This window comes from Anopheles moucheti, chromosome 3 (assembly GCF_943734755.1).
Source record: "Anopheles moucheti chromosome 3, idAnoMoucSN_F20_07, whole genome shotgun sequence".
NCBI classification, from domain to species: Eukaryota; Metazoa; Arthropoda; class Insecta; order Diptera; family Culicidae; genus Anopheles; species Anopheles moucheti.
In genome coordinates this window covers 78,623,475-78,642,756 of record NC_069141.1, presented here as the reverse complement: position 1 = coordinate 78,642,756, position 19,282 = coordinate 78,623,475, and the positions used below count along the sequence as shown (strand labels likewise).

Genomic DNA, 19,282 nt, shown 5'->3' with positions numbered 1-19,282 from the left:
ATGGTTCAATAATCCTTTATTTGGTGTTTGCATAAAAAAATATATGTTTACATTTTTGGAATACGCCATGCCATGGCCTAACCTTGTTCAGACCAGCAAGCAAAATGCTTTGTTTTGAGCAGCGCACCGAACTTTTCAATAGGAAAACAATGTAATACTTTTTTTTCTAGACTTAGCTTGGCTTGTCACTTGCATGAGGCTGCTTCTCGCGTATAAGCCTGGAAACATCAAAACGCATACAAAAAAACTGGCTTCATACTCTAGGCTCTCTCTCTCTTCCGGCCGGTATAGACCGGTATCAGGAACATAATATTGACTTTTCTAATATCTAATAGTATCTAGTTATAGTAAATATAAGTGCGATATAAGTCAAACTAAGTTAATTACACAACTTAATTACAGTAATTAAAGTCAACTAAACCCCGGAATTGCCATGTCCAAGCATCTTTAGCAAGACGAAGAAACAAAGAATTTGAATAACTTCTGGTACATTAAAAAATTTAAATTAAACATACCATCCGGTATGCAGAAGGGTCTGCGAAGAATCTTTCGTTTTGCATTAATTAACGACTAATAACCTCGTTTCTCGGGTAACTTTTTTTAAATTTCAAATTCAATTGTTTTCATAATTTTACATAATTATTGTCGAAGAGTTACTGTTTTCATAATTGAAAAAAAAACAATCAAACATATCAAACCAATCATAAAAACCAACTCCATAGCATCTGCAAAAAAAAAACCCTTCATGTCCAAAAGAGCCCGTACAAATATGAAGCACCACTGTGAACATAATATAATACGGTAAAATAAATAAGAATGGTCAATTACATTTTATCGATAGACACATCAGTATTATAAATCACGGTAGTATCCTTTTATGGGTTCCATTTTTTTTTCTAGCTTTCCCCCAGTAAAAAGTAGCATCAGCAATGAGCGCAACTACAACAATCCCACCCACCGAAAAGGTACGAAAAGCATTACCAACAACCGTAATAACAGTGCTTATAACAGCGCACCATTTACGTTTGATGATTACGGGTCCGGTAATTTACAGCAAAACTTCCATGGTCCATGGTCATTAAGTATCGATTAGTAACATGACTAAAAATCAGCTTCTTGGGCTCGTGATGGTGGAGAGACGCCCGCCAACGAAGGGAAGCGGAGTACGTTTTTTGAACAATCCATTAAAACACACAGCAGCAGCAAGCAGTACACAAGCATGGCAGAAAAAACTCGCGCCATAATTATGCTGCGTAATATCTTGCTGCGCGATCAAACCAGTTTTTGCTTTGGGGAAAATTGTGCGAGCGATAGAAAAGCCCATCGTGGAAAATGCTTGCGAACGGTTTGGGGGGGAAATATAATCAAAAATCTGATAAGTCGTTGAGTGTTATGCCATCTTGCGCGGGGGCCGTGCGAGAAGTAAATGCACATCACTTTCGTCCAATTTGCAGGAATTGGCACGAGGCACAACCGCGAGACAAAATAAGAAAGAGGGGAGGGGTGGAGGAAAACTGGCCGTCCCAGAACCCTTTCTTCGACACAGTGGGAGAGAAAATTGCAGACAAATTCTTTGCGCTTCTTATACCCATGCCTATCCACGCCAACGATCCTCCCTCTATCAGGTTTCGCTGAAATGATGCATGGAAGCGAAGGCACTTGTGCTCATGCCTGCGTGTGCCGTACCCGTGACGACGTGAAGCCAATGCTCTTTTCGCAGGCAAATCTTGCGCGTTCTTGGGGCCGCCGCGGCGCGTTCGATGGGCTGGGAAAATGCACCGACCACCGGCAAGACCGAAACCTCAAATGCTTCCTCCACTAAGTGGTTGCGGTGCACGACACGAAGCCGCAGAAACTCGAGGCATCGCTGCGAAATTCTCCATTATAACGTAATTAATTTAAATTTATGCCTTATTCAGTGCAATAATAAGCAATTAGCGAAACCATCGACACTATCCTCACCCTGCTGCGGTGGCCTGGTACGCTCGCGATGCACTTCTGGCAAGATAATTGCACTTCTGCTTTATATCTTTTTTCATTCGCCTTCTTGCAGTTCTGTTCAACCCAATTTTATACGACCGTTTCGATAAATGGGAAAAGGCAGAGCAGCAAAAAAAAAAAAACATCCCGAGGATCTATCTGCCAATGAGAGAAAAACTATGCAAAGCCATTTTCGTCCTTACATTTATTCTGCTATTCGTGCAGCCGCCCCCGATGCATCGATTTTATCTTGAAATGCAATTTTGCTCGTCCGTCCGAAAACCTTCCAGCGCGTCTACGCTCTTCCGAAGCGTATGAATTATGCACAATTTTCATCGGCTGTCCACAGTGCGGCGATCAGCAGAGTGATTGAACGGTGGGATGGCGGGGGATTGCCAGAAAATTCAAACGACACGATCAATCGAGAAGATGAAAAATCGAAATTTGTTCCCGTCATCTCATTTTCATCATCTCTTAACGGGGCAAACAGCAAAAGCAAAGAGACACTTTAACGAGAAAATCGAACCCGAATCGGGTGAAGAAAGATGAGACAAATCCGATTTTTGTTTCTTTACAATCCACAAGGATACACGTGTATATGGGGGGGATAAATTAAATTTTCCCATCGCGCTGGCGAAAAAGCCCGGTCTGCACTTAATGATGAAAAAATAGCAAAGTAAAATTCCGCTGCCGCATTGCAAAATGGAAATTAAATGCACGTTCAAAAACCTAATAGCCGAGCAGCACAAATGAGTTGGCAGGATGGGGGCAAAGGAAAAAATTCGGTCAGTGGTAATTAAGAACACATAATGACCAGCAGAGATGTTGAAACCGTAATAAACAACAGGGAAATGGAGATTTCTGTTACTGTTTTTGCCATTCTTTTTCCAGCGAAAGCATATGGTGCTCATTATAAATATCATTTGTTCAATGTAGAGAGTTTTTTCCCAATGCCAAGCTTCTAGCAACAATGGCAGAACTAAATATGCTGCGAGGAACAGGTTTTGGAGCAAAAAAGCAACGTACCGTACTCATTTATTATTTATTTTTCGTGTGTAGTGGCATATACACTACAGCAAACTTCCGTTTCCGGCAGTGAGCAGTGGTCGCGCGCAATGGCACATTGACCATAGAACCACACGCCACCAACACGCTGTTTCCATAGGAGTTTGTCTGAAATTCTTTACCGTCATGATCGTTGTATATACGTCCGACCACCACCAGATATACCTCTGCCCTGGATTCATTACAATAAAACTGAGATTTTTTTTCCTGGCACTCGGGTATTGAGACTCATATCGAGCGACTCTAGTAGTGCACCCGCTGGTGGCGGCGCTCGTACGGAATGAGAAACATTTATTGCACACATATCCTGCATCACCGCCTGCATCATCGTCTCGGGGTGGAAACTCGATGAACTTGTGCCAGATCCATCCGTCCTTTCGCTCCTCCCCGAAAAGGGGGATAAGGCAACGTATCGCTCACCGTTTGGTGTGATGCGAAGAACTTTTCGAAGCCCCTGCCCTGTTGCATTCATCCAAGCACGGTGGGAGTTATGAATATTTCCCAACATTTTTATGTTATTCCACCACCTTATCTAGTGGCACTTTGCTCAACGCTTGAACCAAGCGCAGCAAACTGAGCATTCGCCTTCCGGAATACGTAGGGTGCTCAGTACGTGAGGAACTTACACACGCTTTTCCAAGCTTCCGGAAACTCTCACCCTGAGCTGAGCTGATTGAATATTTGGTTCCACCCGAGAACATTGCTTTCGGCGAGAGAAAGACTCACATGGTTGAAATAGTTTTCAGCTATCCGACGTTTTTTTTTTTTTTGGGGTTTCACCGAAGTTCTGAAGGAAAAATTCCCTTCCATTGAGAACAATCTTTTGCAAAACGACGCCGAGAACGTGTCTTTGTCTGGTATCGATACGAAAATTGGCACATTGTGGGCGTGAAATCATAAAGTAAGTTTTAAGTATGTTTGCCTTCGTGGAAAATTAACTTGGGATCGTTGCAAAAAGAAAAAAATTTCAATCTACAAGCTATATAAAACAAATATATGATACTACAGGGGTTTCCAGTTCAACTAGCTAAGAGGGAACCATTTCTGGAAAAAAAAATCCAATTAAACTCCAAAATTATTGAAGCAGATGTAGTTTGTTTTCCAAGAAATTCTGCTCAAAGCCTTTCGAGTAACACGATGAAAGCTTTTCACAAGTATGTGAGATTGAGAAAGTTTACACGGGAATCGATTGCAGCTGGCAAATGTTCCAAGAAGAGGGAAAGAATTCTGTATCAACTGGGACTCATTTTAGTTTCACAGAAATGGCTCAAACTCGGGCCATTTGAGCACAAAATTGCATTTTTCTTAGAGCGATTTAATAAAACTATTTGTTTATTTCTACACGGAACTGCGCTGATGTATGTCATAAATTGACAGAATTACGGGAAATATCACAGAAAATTGATTTCAAGCAGAAATAATACACATGTTTGCTTGCAGAGAAGTTGTTAATTTCAATTTACATGATTTTTTTTTCGATTTTCCAGAAATTAATCGCTATCTGAACGAAGTAAACGAATTTCGAAGAGTCTTAACTATTTTCGAATCCATTGTCTTAAAAAAAAATTAAAACGAATTTACTTCAGTAGTATACGTTTGTGGTTTTCCCTCCACATCTACTAGAAATGTCAAAATAAATAGCAATGTCTAGAATTAAGAAATGTTTTTCAACCCATTTCCCACACAATGGGCTAAAAATAGTAATTAAAGCGTTACCGTCAACAAAACTTTCTACTTTATTTCCCAACCACGACGACATAAAAATGTCACCGAAATGGTATTCCAAAACATTCTGGTTTTCGATCCATTAAAACGTCACAAAACTTGACCCATCACAAACACGAATGGCGACGAAGGCAAACCAGATTCCAGTCACGTTCCACAGTCAGGCCTCCACAGTTTGAGGTGGGATTTATATTTAGAAAATTGTATACGACGGATTAGCCTAAAAGTGGAGCCCGGTTTTCCCTGTGTCCTGTCTAGCAATAAAAATGTTACGGGATTTTTTTTTTTGGTATTAAATCCGTACTGCACGGCAAAACAAACACAAGTAACTGGAAATAAAATCAATGCTCGCATACCGAACCGTTGTGGAGCGAAAATTCCTCAACATTTCCGGATAGCAAAATCCTGTTTCGCGATTGGAGCGCTATTCGCCCGACAGACATCGGGCACACAATCGGGACACGGTAAATCTTCTTAAAGTGCTTTGAAAACTGTTGTTCGAGGCATGTATTTAAAAGCAAGCCCGACTGCTGGAATGCATTTGGCTTTCGGAAGCGTTCTTTGCTAGTCTTTTTTTTGCGTTCATCTGTTCCGCTGCTGTCCGCTGCAATACCTGCGGAATTGAATCATGTGCAGGTATGATCCGTGGATTTTTCCTCAAAACCGTAAAAGAGTGAAGGAAGAAAGCACATCCAATTCATCCACAGTCAACATCAAACGGACGAGCGTACCAGACGCGGCAGCAGCAGCTTGAAACGTCAAGATAGATGTTCGTATTGTGTGGCCAGGAACACCGCCCCCATCCTCCTTCGAAGCTTTTCTCCCGGAACGGGGACACTGTGGAGCCATTCCCCCCAAAAAAAAAGCTCATCACGAGATTCATGAGCGTTTGATGGCAGAATGATTCCCTCTCTCTCCTTCTCTCTGTGTTTTCGTAACGATGAAAAACGAATCTCTTTAGGATAGAAGTCGATTGCAATAACCGAACGAGGAGGAGGAAAAAACTGGAAAAGCTAGATGGGAAGATGATTTTCTCGAGATGGACGGCACACATAGCAGGAAGAGAAATAGGATTTTTCGATGGGAATGGAAATGTGGTCTCTCGAGTGGAGGTTTCTTTGGGTTTTTTTTTTTTGGCAAAACACGCAAGAGCATGCAATGATTTCGTTGTTCGAGTCAAAAGTGCAATTTTGGTTCCTGTTCCTGTTCCTGTTGCGGTACTTGGGCCAGCGGTGTTTTGGGCAGGTAGCGCGTGCCACACCGTACCTCACACTCGTAGGTTAGTGATTTTCAATTTGCACTCGAGTGTGGGGGTGCAAACCGCTGCACGTTCCACTAGATCCCGGGCGATCCATTTCACCCACCAGAACCGGCCGCAAGAGTTTTATGGTACGGAGTTTTCGGTTTGGTATAAAGCGCGGCGGAGAGAAGAATGTTCATTTTTTTTGTTCAATGCTATGCTTTAACATCCACCGCAACCGGCTACCAAACCAGGCCCAGAAGGCTCTGACTCCGGTTATGCGAAGTGAAGTGCCCACTGCACTTTTGCACTTTTTGGAAGAGAAGTCTTCGTTCCATATCAACAATCCCTGAGGGTTGGGGAGAAGGGGGGGTTGGAGAGGATAGAATGGAAGAAAGAAAAAAAATAAAAGAACTTGCCATTTTTGCCGGCAGTGTGTTGCATGCAGTTTTTCCTGAGTTATTTTTGTTTCTTTTATTTCGTTTTTTTTTTGGCGTTTGTGTTTTGCACTTGACCGGAAGCGATAAAGAAGGAGCACCGACGGAAAAGCAGCACACAAATTCTTTAGCACAAACCAGAAGATGTCAGACTGGGGGGGAAGGTGGGGGGGGGGGAAGATTTTCTTCTTCCTTCTTTTGCGTTTTCAACTGACCGGCCATAATTTGCATGCAGCGCAGGCTACTAGTGACTAGTTCCTAGAGCATTATAAACCCGCAGGAATGAGCACTAGGGGCAGGGGTAAAACTCTAGCACCGGTGGGGGGGGGGGGGGGGAGGAACCGGGGGGGGCAAGCAATAACATCGAAACGAACTTATTTTCCAACAAATATGCTTGTTTTCTACAATGGCTGCCCGTTTTTTTTTTGCATTATTCATTCTGCCAGTGCACAATGCAAAAGTTTACTGACTTTGAACGGCTCAACATCCTCCAAACGAGTGCGCAAATCAAGTTAGATTTTTTTTTTGCACTCTTCTCCCCACTATTGTGCCCACAAACATTGCAACGAGTGACGTTTGTTCCATCAAGTGCGCTTGATTGGCGAATGAATTGTCGATCGTTAGCGATATCTTGAGATTTTTTTTTGCTGTTGTTGTTTGCCCATCATCATCAGCTGGCGATTTTTTTTCTCGGCAGTCGTGATGATGGACGATGATTATGATTGTGCAGCACACAATTACCTCACAATGAACTTTTTTTTATGCGAAAAATTTATTCCTTAGAGTAATTACACGCAAGGCGCCAAGTAAAATAATTATTTGAACATGTTGAAATAAATAAAAACCTATCAAACACTTTAAAAATGAAAATTTTAACAAAATGATCTTGAAAATAATATACATACAGGAACAGTAAATATTTTAAGTAGATTTCAAGGGTTTCTTCTAAAATTGCCAACTCTATGCACTCTTTATCAATATATTGGATTTGAATAAGAAATGTTTAATAAATCTGAGTCGTACTCATTATAAACTAGATTATGACGACGTAAAAATGGAATCCACAGATAGCTAAATTCTTGACAGCCTGGAAATTCTAGCTTTGTACAACATCAACATCCTTTTAAAAAAATTTCCATAAGTGCAAAATATCCGAGTCTCCCACGACACAATTTATTTTAACTTGAGCAGAAATGGATGCGACATTGCCAGTTGAACTGGAAAACCCTGTAAAATGAAAGTATTTCTTCTCAACAATTCAAAGAGTTAATCTCTGAATCAGTACTATACCATTAGTAAGGATAGTAACAATCAACTTCATTAACCACATATTGAATTGCCCGTCATGCTGATTTTATTTGGACATAAAAATGTTTAATTCAAGCCCACTTTTCTCGTTATACATACGCCTCATGTGCACGCTGCGAGGAAGCAATACTGAAATAAGTGTACTTCAACAAACATCTCGTATCCTTTCAGTATTCCGATTTCTGCTGAAATTGCTTCGTGCGGTAAAAAAGACATCATCATAAATGACAACGACCAACACCGACTCCGCTATCCCGGCGTATCGATTGTTGGTTCCTGATCGAAGCCTGATCTGACAGCTCCGGTTCCGACCTCGGTCGGTCAGCAATGTGTGGGTTTGAAACATGGGGAATGTTCATGCATAATGCAGGCGGTCAATCAAATATCTGGAATGCCAATTTTTGTGCTTGCTAGTTTGCGGCTCGTACCGGAACACGGCGACGGACGGAAAGCCATCCTTCTGCCTGTCTAGTCGACCAACGTCACCTATCGTCACACGTCACGCACCACCCGCCCCCAGCGCCCGGAAGTACGAATGGGCGGTGAGTTATACCCATAATTCAAACCCGTGTGCACATACAAACAGTCGGAATGCCTAGCTAATTATCCTTCATCATCGAGCGAAGTGTATGTGACAGGCGAAAGGGCTTCGGGAATGGATGATGGAGCTTCAGCTTCAGGGAAGCGTGATAAATAGTCCGCTTTATGCTCCGCTAGAATGTCCTGGTCCTGCTGGGGAATCCGCGACCGGACAGGACGATCGCTTTCCGCGCCGCCTTCCACACGTTCATCCATCAATCAACCCGTAATGTCTACACCACCCCCCACGTGCGATGGCGCTACCGAAAGCTTGGTAAAGTGATTGAATAATGAATTTATGTCGTACGGACATTAACGTCCATGCGAGCGGTAGCCAAATCCACACTCGCCACTGTACCCGCGCACCCGTAAAACCCTTCGGGACTTTTGATGACCACAGCGCCATCCAGTCACCGCAGTCCACCTGGTGGATGGTGGCTTTTTACTCACAGAAGAAACGAAAAAAAAGCACACAAGCTGGACTGGCGGTAAACCGACGAGATTGTTCGGTTTCTGGTGCATTTAAGCGAAGCGGAAATTAGCTGGTGCCGCACTTCCAACGATGTGGTTTTAATAAATACATCAAGCGTAAATAGAAATCCGCTTCGCTTCTTTTCCATCTTCCTTTCGTGCTACTCTTTTACGTTTGCCCTCCGGCGTGTGCTCGCTCAGGGGCACACAGCGACATAGCTTTATGGCCGCCGGGTGGAAAAGTTTGCACTATTTGCATTTAAATATTTGATCATTACATGGCTACTCTTTTGACTGGACGAGCGGGTTGTAGCATTAAGCTTCATGTTTGCTGCTACATGAACACGAAATTAGTTTTCCAAAGCTAGCCATGAGCAGTGGTACGAAATGTGATGGTTTTTGCATAAATTTAATTTAAATTCATTCCCATTTACGTTTTTTGGCAAAGTATTTTTTTTACTGTGTTTTGAAATTAGTTTATTGAAAAGAATAAGGCATAGCGGTTGAAACATTATCACAAAACAAATAACAATAAATTGATTTGTTGCGGAGAATAGATTCCTCATTCATCCATCTATTGATAGCCAGTGAACACTAGAAGAGATCAGGGTAATGACACTCAGATTATTAGAGATTAAACTTTACTTGTTTATTTTTTATGTGAATTGCTTGCAAGAGAATCAGTGAATGCAAATTTAAGCAATTCAATTTTAAGAAATAGAAAACTATGAAACTCCATTAGCGTCATTTCAGAAAAGGCTTGAAATTAAGTCCTTGAAAACATCTTCCCCCAATCTCCTTTACGATGACATTTTGCTTATTTTAAACAACATTCCCTTTCACACTATTTACACAAAACGACACACACGCTGATGCATTTGAAGATTTGCCACTTTATTGCGCTCGTAATACACACCACACCTGCATAGCTACACAACATCACCAGTCCTCGCATCGTCGGCCGTACTCTTCCCGGTCGTGTGTTGCGGCTGTCGATCAACTCGCAACTGCAACCGATGCAAATCATCCGCCAGCTGATGCACCGCGTTGACTAATCGCTGATTTTCGTGCGAAACATTCCGCAGCAGTTGCTGCTGCCGATGCATTTGCGCAGCTTGGCGATCGAACATAAAGTCTAGCACCGTGTACGTGCAGCAGATCTCGCTGATCCACCGATCGCGGCAGGTGGCATCTTTGCGTACGACCTGAATTTTGCGCGCCTCTATATACTGCATGATCGTCTGCAGCCAGCTGCAGTTCCAAGGATTTTTGCGCAGCGACACCACCGTAACGGCTGGGAACGATTCCTCCAGGTACGGCACGAACGTGAGCTTGTTCTTGCTCAGCGACAGTGTCTGCAGCTTCGGGAAATGTAAAGCGGCCCGGGAGTCGAGCGTTTTGATGTGGTTATCGTAGATCGAAAGGATTTTCAGCGTACCCGTGGCGTTCGTCAACATCTCCAGGTCGAAGTATTCGAGCGAGTTGTTGTAGAGGTACAGCTTCTCCAAACCCACCAGATAGCGGATGTTGCGCGGCACGTTGATCAACCCATTGTGGACGATGGAGAGCACCTTGAGTTCACGGTTTTCCACCGGTTCCACGTCAAACTCCGCGAGTCCGTTACGCTGGACGTTGATCTCCGTCAGGTTCGTCACCGGTATGAAGAGATGCTTGATGCTGGTACTGTTGTACACATGCAGCTGTCGGGTGCTGCCCAGCAGTGCAAAAATGTCCTTCCCGAAGTATGGTATCGCACCGGATTTGATGAGCAGCGTCGGGTGGCGTGGAAATTGCACCCGCATATCCGCACTCGAGGAGTCCCCACCGATACCGTTGGTGGTCACATCGAGATACACGTTCTCGACGAAACAAAATCCGGCCTCATTTATTATGGAGCACTTGTAGTTCTTGGGCTGCGCTCGGCAAATGCACCCGGACAGTGTCAGCAGTACGGCTGTCTGCAGCAGCAGAAGCGGCCGCGAGATTCGGGGAACCATCACGACACGGGGGAGAGCACGTTACACGGTACACGAACCGACCTCGAAGAAATGCACAACGAGACTGGTCGGAATAGCCCTGGAATGCAGCCCATAACGGACGGTGTTCTGGACAGAGCTCTGTCGAGGGGAAAAGCTTATCAGCAGATGATTCTGCTCTCGACGACTCGTCGTCGAGATGGATTAATCGGTGGCGACAAACGGCAACTGACCCTTCAAGCCGGGGGGGACGTGTACTGCGAATTCAAACACAATCGCATTACCCAGAACGTTAATGGAAAACACAGCTTATTAGAAATTAATCTCTGTTTACTGATCCGCATCGAAGAATCGAGAGATTTGGAATACGCGCTGGATGAACTCATTCAGCCCTGCTTCTTCGACGAACTGTGCTCCGTAAGGGTTTAATGGTGGATCGAGTTCAGAACCCGTAGCGCGACTGTTTACACTGAAGGGGAGCAACGCACACACTCCCTTCCACGGCTCCCTTCCATTTAAGGGCATCCCGCATCGGATAACGACCCTGGTTTAAAAGCCGGACAACAGTGGAGCAAGATAAGCTTCTTCACAGCGAACAGCTTTCCTGAACTGTACAAATACACACGTCCGCCGCGCGTCACCGTCACCAGAGACAGATTTCGCGCCTGCTTATCGGGCGCATTCTAGGTGATAATTTACCCGATCCAAACCCCGCGAAGGAACATCGCGGCCCAATCTGGTACGCGGCAGTGCCAGGCAGTACGCGCCCGAACAGATACGGTGCCGCGCGCGATAAAGGCCCGGGCATGGGAAGTACCACATCACTTCTAGTTGCTTCACTTCTAAAAGAAGCGCACATCACAAGGCTTGTGGGCACGGGCATCGCTTTGCTTTCCTTTGCATTTCCGCTACAGGTCCGACCGATCGACGACGGAAGTTGAAAAGTTCGTCCGGAACGGAATTGCCTTTTTTCCCCTTTTCCCCCTTTTTCTTTTTCACTGTTTGGAGACAAGGACTGGTACCCGCCATCGGGGATTAGGACGGCAAAATGGGCGGCATTCGAAAGGTGCGCGGGTTGTTTGCTGTGCGGGAAGTATTTAATTCATTAAAACTTTCCATCTTCAGCACGACGCGCCACGACTTCATCCCTTTTGCTCGGTGGAATGCGATTTTTTTTTTCGCTTTTGGAAAGATTGTGCCCGAGGATAGTGTTGGTGGGTGGTTGTTGTTTCAGTTGAGCTTTTGAACCATGCAGGGGTGCACCGAGTTTTCAGCTTCAGGGGGTTAGTGATTCTACTTCGTATTTTAACTGGATTCGTTTTTTTTTTGGCGACTTACGATGTTTTAATGCTTGGACACTTTTTCAATGTCAATAAGTAAATTTAAAGAGGGTTTCGATGGGAATTTAAATCGAAAACTTCAATATAATAGTGACAGTCAACGTGTTAAAATGATAATTTGTTAATTTATTTATTAATAAATGATTTATTAATAATGATAAATGAATGATAATTTCAATAAGAAAATACTTTTTTTCTGTACTGTTAAAGTACTGTAGAAATACTTTTTTTTGTTTTAATTTTTTAATTTTTAAACAAAAGGTTAAAAATTTGTTTTTTATCGTTAATCGGTTTTTAAACTAAAGTAAAACAAAATTTAAGACCTTTGATATCATTATCGCTACACAAATTTTAGTTGATAGCGACGAATAACGTTTCCATGGTTATTTCCCACACCCATGGATCATTTTTTTGTGTGGATCATTTTTATTTTCACATCTCTTCTTTAAACTCCTTTCTTTCAACGCCTTCTATGATCCCCTGGCCAACAATTTATTTTTCTATGTATACTATGATTTTACCAAATGGAAGTATCGACGTATCGACGTCCACAGACGCGGAATTGAGAATGATTTTAATTGTTTCAATTGTTTTAATTTTTAATTGTTTTTTTTTAGTATAGCGGGTATACTATTGTAGTATACGATACACTATTTTAGAGTACCAGGTATACTATTTTACCGGGTATGCTGTTTTAGTGTACGATATACTAATTTAGTAAAAGGGTGGCAGAAAAATACAAAATTTGTATTTTTAAGTATATATGGAAATACTAAATTAGTATTCCCAGTACCAGATGACCCATACTAATTTACAGATCTATCTTTATCTACTGGTATACTATACGGTACTATAGGTTTACGCAAATTATACTACTACGCTAGGTTAAGGTTAAATAACGATCAGTTCTCCAGGATTCCTTGATTCAGTGCTCAAAGCAGTGTGCTTGAGTCAACGCATCAAAGCATAAATCTGCTGTACTAGACATATATTAATTTAGTGAGACGTACACCAAAAATTTACTATTTAAGGTATGTGTTTGAATTTGTTTGTATTGGACGTTGAATACTGAATTTAATAAGAATTCTTTTCTGACTAAAGCCAGGTTGAGCAGCAAATAGGGGAACGGTTCTGCGAAATAATAGTAATAATAGGAAGGCAGCTCGTGCGGGGCTTGAGGCATCGTGCTTCTGTAGTGAGCGCTCAGTAGCATAGCAGAAGCGATCGGGCAAAGACGTCTCAGACTAATAAAGTAAAAAAAATAACACAACGTAGGTCCAAATGTTTCTTTGGCTCCGAAAAATAAAATTGGTGTAGTGAATAAAGCATTATACCAACAGTATGCTTTTTAAGTATATCCGGAATATGCTATTTTAGTATACGCTATACTATTTTAGTAGGCGGGGATATACTAATTTAGTACGCGGTACGCTATTTATACACTAATTTAATATACGAATGGGGGAATACTAAATTAGTATTTTTAAGTATATATGGGAATACTAAATTAGTATGCCTCGTACCGGATGACCCGTATTAATTTGGGTACCCATGCCCATGCTGTTTCATGAGCAGTTGTTGCTGTTGTGTTCTATTGTTTACTTCTCTGTTTATATAGAGCAAATTATATCAAACCAGACAACCAAGAGTCTGGAGCATAGTCCAAGATGCCATCGAATGCTAATAGGCAAAATACATTACATTGCTATAAACTTCAGGAAAACATCTTTTTAATCAAAGGCTCGGTTAAATCATAATTAACAATCGTCAGTTCAAATCCTACCAGCCAAGAGAACTGGCTGCCACCATCTTCTTGATCATTGTACTTTACCGGATATTTCGAGTTTGTAATTGCAGAATTGTTGCCGTCAACGTATGGAGTTTTAACGAGACGAGAAGATTTTTGTAGGCTAAATATTTTTTTACAGATCGTCTGTGCTTCAATAATCCTTTACACATACTGAGCGGAAAATCAAGCTATCTAGGCTTGCTAAGTCTGGGCTTTTTTAACTTTATTTAGCAAAAAAAGAAATACCCTATTGCCTTAAGCAGCACAGTGGCTTATGGTTACTTCTTATTTAAATACTTAATGGTAATGATCAACCATAACTGGTCGAATAGCACTCGGAAATGTCCTTGCAAAATTCAGTTAATAGTGTATTTAATCCTCGCAATAATGTCAAATTTAGTAACGGTTCTCTATCAAACCACCTTTAAGTGGCAATGTAACAATGAATATTCAAGCACACGTCAAATGCTGTTGAATATTCACAACGAAACGTGTGATTTAATTCACAGCCCAACAATAACTCTTTTCTTCGGTTGTAAATATGAACATGCGGTCAAAACTCGTAGCTTAGCCACCGCCTGGAATGCGAGCAATAAATCGAATGCTCGACTCTTTCGTTGCTACGGAATGCTGTAATTACTGCTGGTGGCTGTGGCAAAGGTTGCATGTTTATGACGCAAAAGTAGCACACCGCCATGCTTCCTCGGAAAATGACTCAGATTACATTGAATCCCACCCAACGCACAGTACTGTACTGCGACGACACGGAACTTGGTTGTGAATGCAAAACTAAACAAGATTGTTGTTCGGAACACAATCACAACAGAAATTACGAAAAAACAAAACAAAACCCCCCTTTGGGCAAAACTACACACCGAGCGAAAATATTCTTGTTTCTTGTGGGAAATCCTGAAACTCGGAAACTGGCTGGGCTGGTTGTTTGGTGCGCAAATGTTGTGTCCCCGGCGCCATGACGAAGGCGCAAGTATCACCTCGCATTCAACGGAAAACCATTCTTTCTTCGTGAAACCTCTCTCTCTTTCTCTCTCTTGCTCGGAGGCTGGTTAAATCTGTCGTCCGGGCATAGCCAAAAATTGAAATTGAAATTAAGATAAAGTTTAAATTTAATTAGATTTTATCACACTTCCGACCCGTCGTCGTCGTCGTCGTCGGGGAAGGGTTTTTGCTCGCGTCCGGGCGAGTATCCGGTAAGCATGGATTTCAAAATCTATGGCTTAAGCAACACACAGACACAGACACACACAGAAAAAACGCACATACCCTCGAGGTCCGGAATTGGAAAAGCACAAACCCCGTTTCCGTCTTTCCGCTTCCTACGCCGACCCAAAATGAAAATGAAGTTGCATTCTCCGGAATGGAGCCAAATATGCACGAGGCAAAGAGATTAAGTAAGTTTGGTTTCAATTTTAACCCGCCCCGAGATGTGGCCCACCCGGTTGGTGTGAGGCCTTGGTAAATAGCGAGGATTATGATTGTCTCTGGCGTGTCAAACACGAAGTTAAACGGGGCAGATAGAACACCCCCCCGGCCTGGATGGTAGACAAACACGTTGCCAAGAACAACCTGCAGGGAGCGTGGTTTCGGTGCGATGATACGGACGCGGTGTGTGGTAATCGTTTTCACAAAAGTTGCTACAACCATCCACCTCAAAAGGCGCACAGCCTGGAGAACCCTTTTCCGGCGGTACTAATCGTCATGTGGAAAATGGGGAGCAAATGTCAACCGAACTGACTCGTCGCTCGTACTCAATTCCGCAGCATCAGGTCATGCTGTTGGAGCTTCATTAGCTTTCCATCTCGCACTCAAGAACTCCTGCATGGGATGGCACAACACGTAAGAAACGTGATTGCACAGATCAAACTAAGTTGCTTAATTCCAAACCCGGTATATCCCATTGTTTGATAATACAATTTAAACAATTCGTTCATTGTTGGGTATTATCAAATCTCTTTTGTTGTAACATTGCTAACAATGGCTAACGGAGCTGCCCAGTGCGAAATCACATGCAGCCAATTCCATCAACATGCACCATAAAGAGAGCAACGTATTGTAATGCTTCTCCCGGCAATAGATCAAGAATTAAATTGGACCATGGACCAAAACCATGGGCGCACTGCACACGGCACACGTTACGTTGCTGCTCATCTGCATATGCACAATGTCTCAAAAGCAGGAATCTTCTGCAGGAACCTCCGTAACCACCGCAACTCTAGAACGTCGACTTCTACGGCACTTAATAAGAACATTCCAGGCTAAGACAGGCGTAAATTAAATTCTTATCCATTGACCCCGGGGGTTCCCGGTTGTCTCTCGCAGCACCCTTTTCCCCCAGGCTCCGCACTCGAATGGCACACAATTAAATGCCTGAGTGGAATAATTTACAGTTCATCGATTTGCTGGGCAGCGGGTTGCTGTAAGACATCGGCCCGTTTGCTCATCCACCTGGAAACGTAAGCACACACACCGGAGCCGTTTGGATCGAAGCCTGAGATAATTCTAGGTCATCCGACATGTTGCAACAGTTCGGTGGTGGGCTGGCACCCGTTTTTCGGTACACTCAGGACTGGGATGTCCGGACTCGGGCATCATCATGTCGAACGATGCGATTGGAAAAGGGGTTACGGAGTATTGCTGTGTACACCACCCCCCCCCCTGGTAGGGTCAGCTTGTTGTGATGTCGTTAAGCTCGAACAAGCTCAGAACGAATCCTTCCTGGGCGGAATCACATGAACACACATGCTCACAAGCACACTCATTCCCTCCCCACTGGCTGTCAACACACGCCCGGACGCCCGGCTTGACGAAAGTGTGCTAAATTGCTGACTGCAGCCAAATTTCGGCAGCAGGTAGAAGCATAAAAATGGGTGACAGTACCGGATAAATGCCCGGATGGGACAATACCGGAAAATTGTCGTTTCGTCCGGTGAAATGCGAGATGCGGACGGTACAAATTTACGATCCCAGGTGTTTTTTGGCACGGACCAACATATGGTTGTCCATTCGCTCGGGAAGACAAACACGAACCCAGAAATGTTGAGGAGTTATTCGTTCGTGGAGAAAAGAATGGACAACAAACAATTGTGGAAATGTGAAGAACAAATCGCAAATACGTAACAATTTGTATACATTTTTCATAACATCAATTGAGATTGATTATAAGCTGTTTGAAAGATTATACACTCTATGAAAGTGTTGAGTGAATTATTGCGTTATACAGAGACTGATCGAAACGCTATCGAACTCGTCGACCAGCGAGCATAAACAGTCATATTTGTATTTGTTAGAAATAAAGTGAAAAGGAGTTGTCGTCGTTATACGAACTAGGAAACACGCAGTTTTGCTTTCACTAATCAAAAATTGAGAAAAAAAAACTGTGATTTACCCTACAGCAAGTCTTGGCTAATTTAAAATAGCATAAACTAATCAAATAAATAAATTAAATGTGATCATACGGCCCTCGGCCGTCATAAATAAACAAAATGTAAAATAAAAAATGAATTAAATGTCTAAAACATAGGACATAACCCTTAAAAATGAACAAAGTCCTATCCGTCGGTTGGTTATTCATTATTCGAGATCCAAAATGAGAACAAAATTTGAAAATGTTTATAGACAATTGATCAATAACACTTCAAAATCGGAACAAATTCGTAGTTCCACTCAAAAACTTCCGCAAAAGCACAGAGTAATAACAATCGGTAGAAATGCTTATAGAATGTTCCATATTTTCTTACCTAGTAATCGGCGAACTATCCATGTAGTGTGCGAATCCGAACACGGTGACGCAGGATACGGCGAGCAGGATCACGAACATGCGCATCTTGCCGACGTAGCAGCAGGAAATTACTGGCAGACAGGCACTTCGCTCACCACCGTTACCGTTGATGTTGAAGCCGGCGATGCTTCCGTTACCGTAGCTACCGGCACTGTAACCGCTGTGTCGGCTGCGGCCACTCGCACTACCCGTACCGGCCGGCAACCCGACGCCGTGATTGCTATTTACACTAGGCAAGCCGTACGCAGCGCTCGACGGTGCGGTACTGACTCCGTACGTAGCTTCCATGACCGCACCAGAACACTGCTGCTGATCTGCCGACCTGCTGGCTCGCGTTCGTCCACCACCACCATTAGCCGCGCTCTTCATACTCCGGAGATCAGCTGAACAGCCGGTCAGGTTTAGTGTGATGTGTTCGTTCGGCGTGTGCGTCCGCGTGCCGCCACCGGTCGTGTCCGAACCAACCGTCTGCGGCTGTTGCTGCTGATCGCCGGTCTGTCGATGCGATGCTACACCGCGACCGCTCCCACTGCCGTCTCCACCCACCTGCACCCAGTAGTGCGTACCGGGCGCCGATTCTGGACCGTACGGGTAAAGGTTTTCGGTACTGGCCGATGGTGACGATGTGGCACTCCATAGCTTTACCGTGGATTCCGATGCTTTCATGGTGAGGGTTGACCCCGCTTAGCGCGACGCCACCTCCTTCCCGACGCACGTCGAGGGCAAGTAGTGGACACGCCGTATCACTGGCTGCACGGTTATGGACCGATGCGTGTGAGTGGCAATTGCAAATCAACTTCCTCCCCCGTTTGTGATGTGTAGACCCGTTCCCGACGCTCGTCTATTCAGCACACACTTAGGCTAAAGTGTGATGTTTTGTAGCGCCGTGTATTCTCCCTATCGGGTGTATACGCTCGTACGTAATTTGTTTCTTTTAATAGGTGGTTTCGTGTGGCACTCCTTGGCCGCATCGTTCTAGCGTACCTTCCGCGGGGGCTTGATTCAATCACTGCGCAGCAATTGGCTTCGAATCCGGTCGAAAGGTACGTGATGTTATTCAACATTTACATTGTTGCCACGGGGCCCGGTTCCAGTGCGCCGTGAAGGTGGGATGATACCGCGGAACCGCGGTTTTTGTTTGCCTTTTTCCAGTGGATTGTAATTTTTCACTCACGCCGGGCCGTTTCAGGGAAGCGGCGAACTTTACGTGATGTTCCTAAAATGAAACAGAAAGCAAATCGGCATTAGAAACTCTTTTAATTTATTGCATGCTATTAGCGCTAATATGTTTTAGAATGTTCGATGCGTGTGTTACATTCGATTCGTTGATCAGAACATTGATATATACATAAATAAACAAGCATCGAGGGAATTCTCTTTTAAAATTAGAAAATGAATAAACAAACTCACTAGAATATTTATTTATTTATTATTTGTTATTATTTATTATTTACTTATTCATATTATTTACCTCGCGGGCTGTACAATGGTATTATATATATATTAAAATGGAACAAAGGTAGCTGAGAATGTTAAATTCACTCAAGCTTTTTACACTGCAATACTTAAATTGTTG

At 43.3% G+C, this 19,282-nt stretch overlaps 2 protein-coding genes across 2 annotated transcripts in view; both read right to left on the bottom strand.

Annotated features, from left to right (window-relative positions):
• LOC128301778 (bifunctional heparan sulfate N-deacetylase/N-sulfotransferase) overlaps positions 1-18,792 on the bottom strand; it is a 47,059-nt gene extending 28,267 nt beyond the window's left edge. Inside the window, exon 1 of the mRNA XM_053038408.1 lies at positions 17,666-18,792. Coding sequence (XP_052894368.1) covers positions 17,666-18,372 — 707 coding nt within the window. The 5' untranslated portion in view covers positions 18,373-18,792. The remainder of the gene's footprint in view (positions 1-17,665) is intronic.
• LOC128301779 (leucine-rich repeat serine/threonine-protein kinase 2-like) lies at positions 9,700-10,817 on the bottom strand. The gene has a single exon (XM_053038409.1). The coding sequence runs from the start codon at positions 10,800-10,802 to the stop codon at positions 9,735-9,737; it is 1,068 nt and encodes a 355-aa protein (XP_052894369.1). The 5' UTR covers positions 10,803-10,817; the 3' UTR covers positions 9,700-9,734.
• Positions 18,793-19,282: the final 490 nt, after the last annotated feature.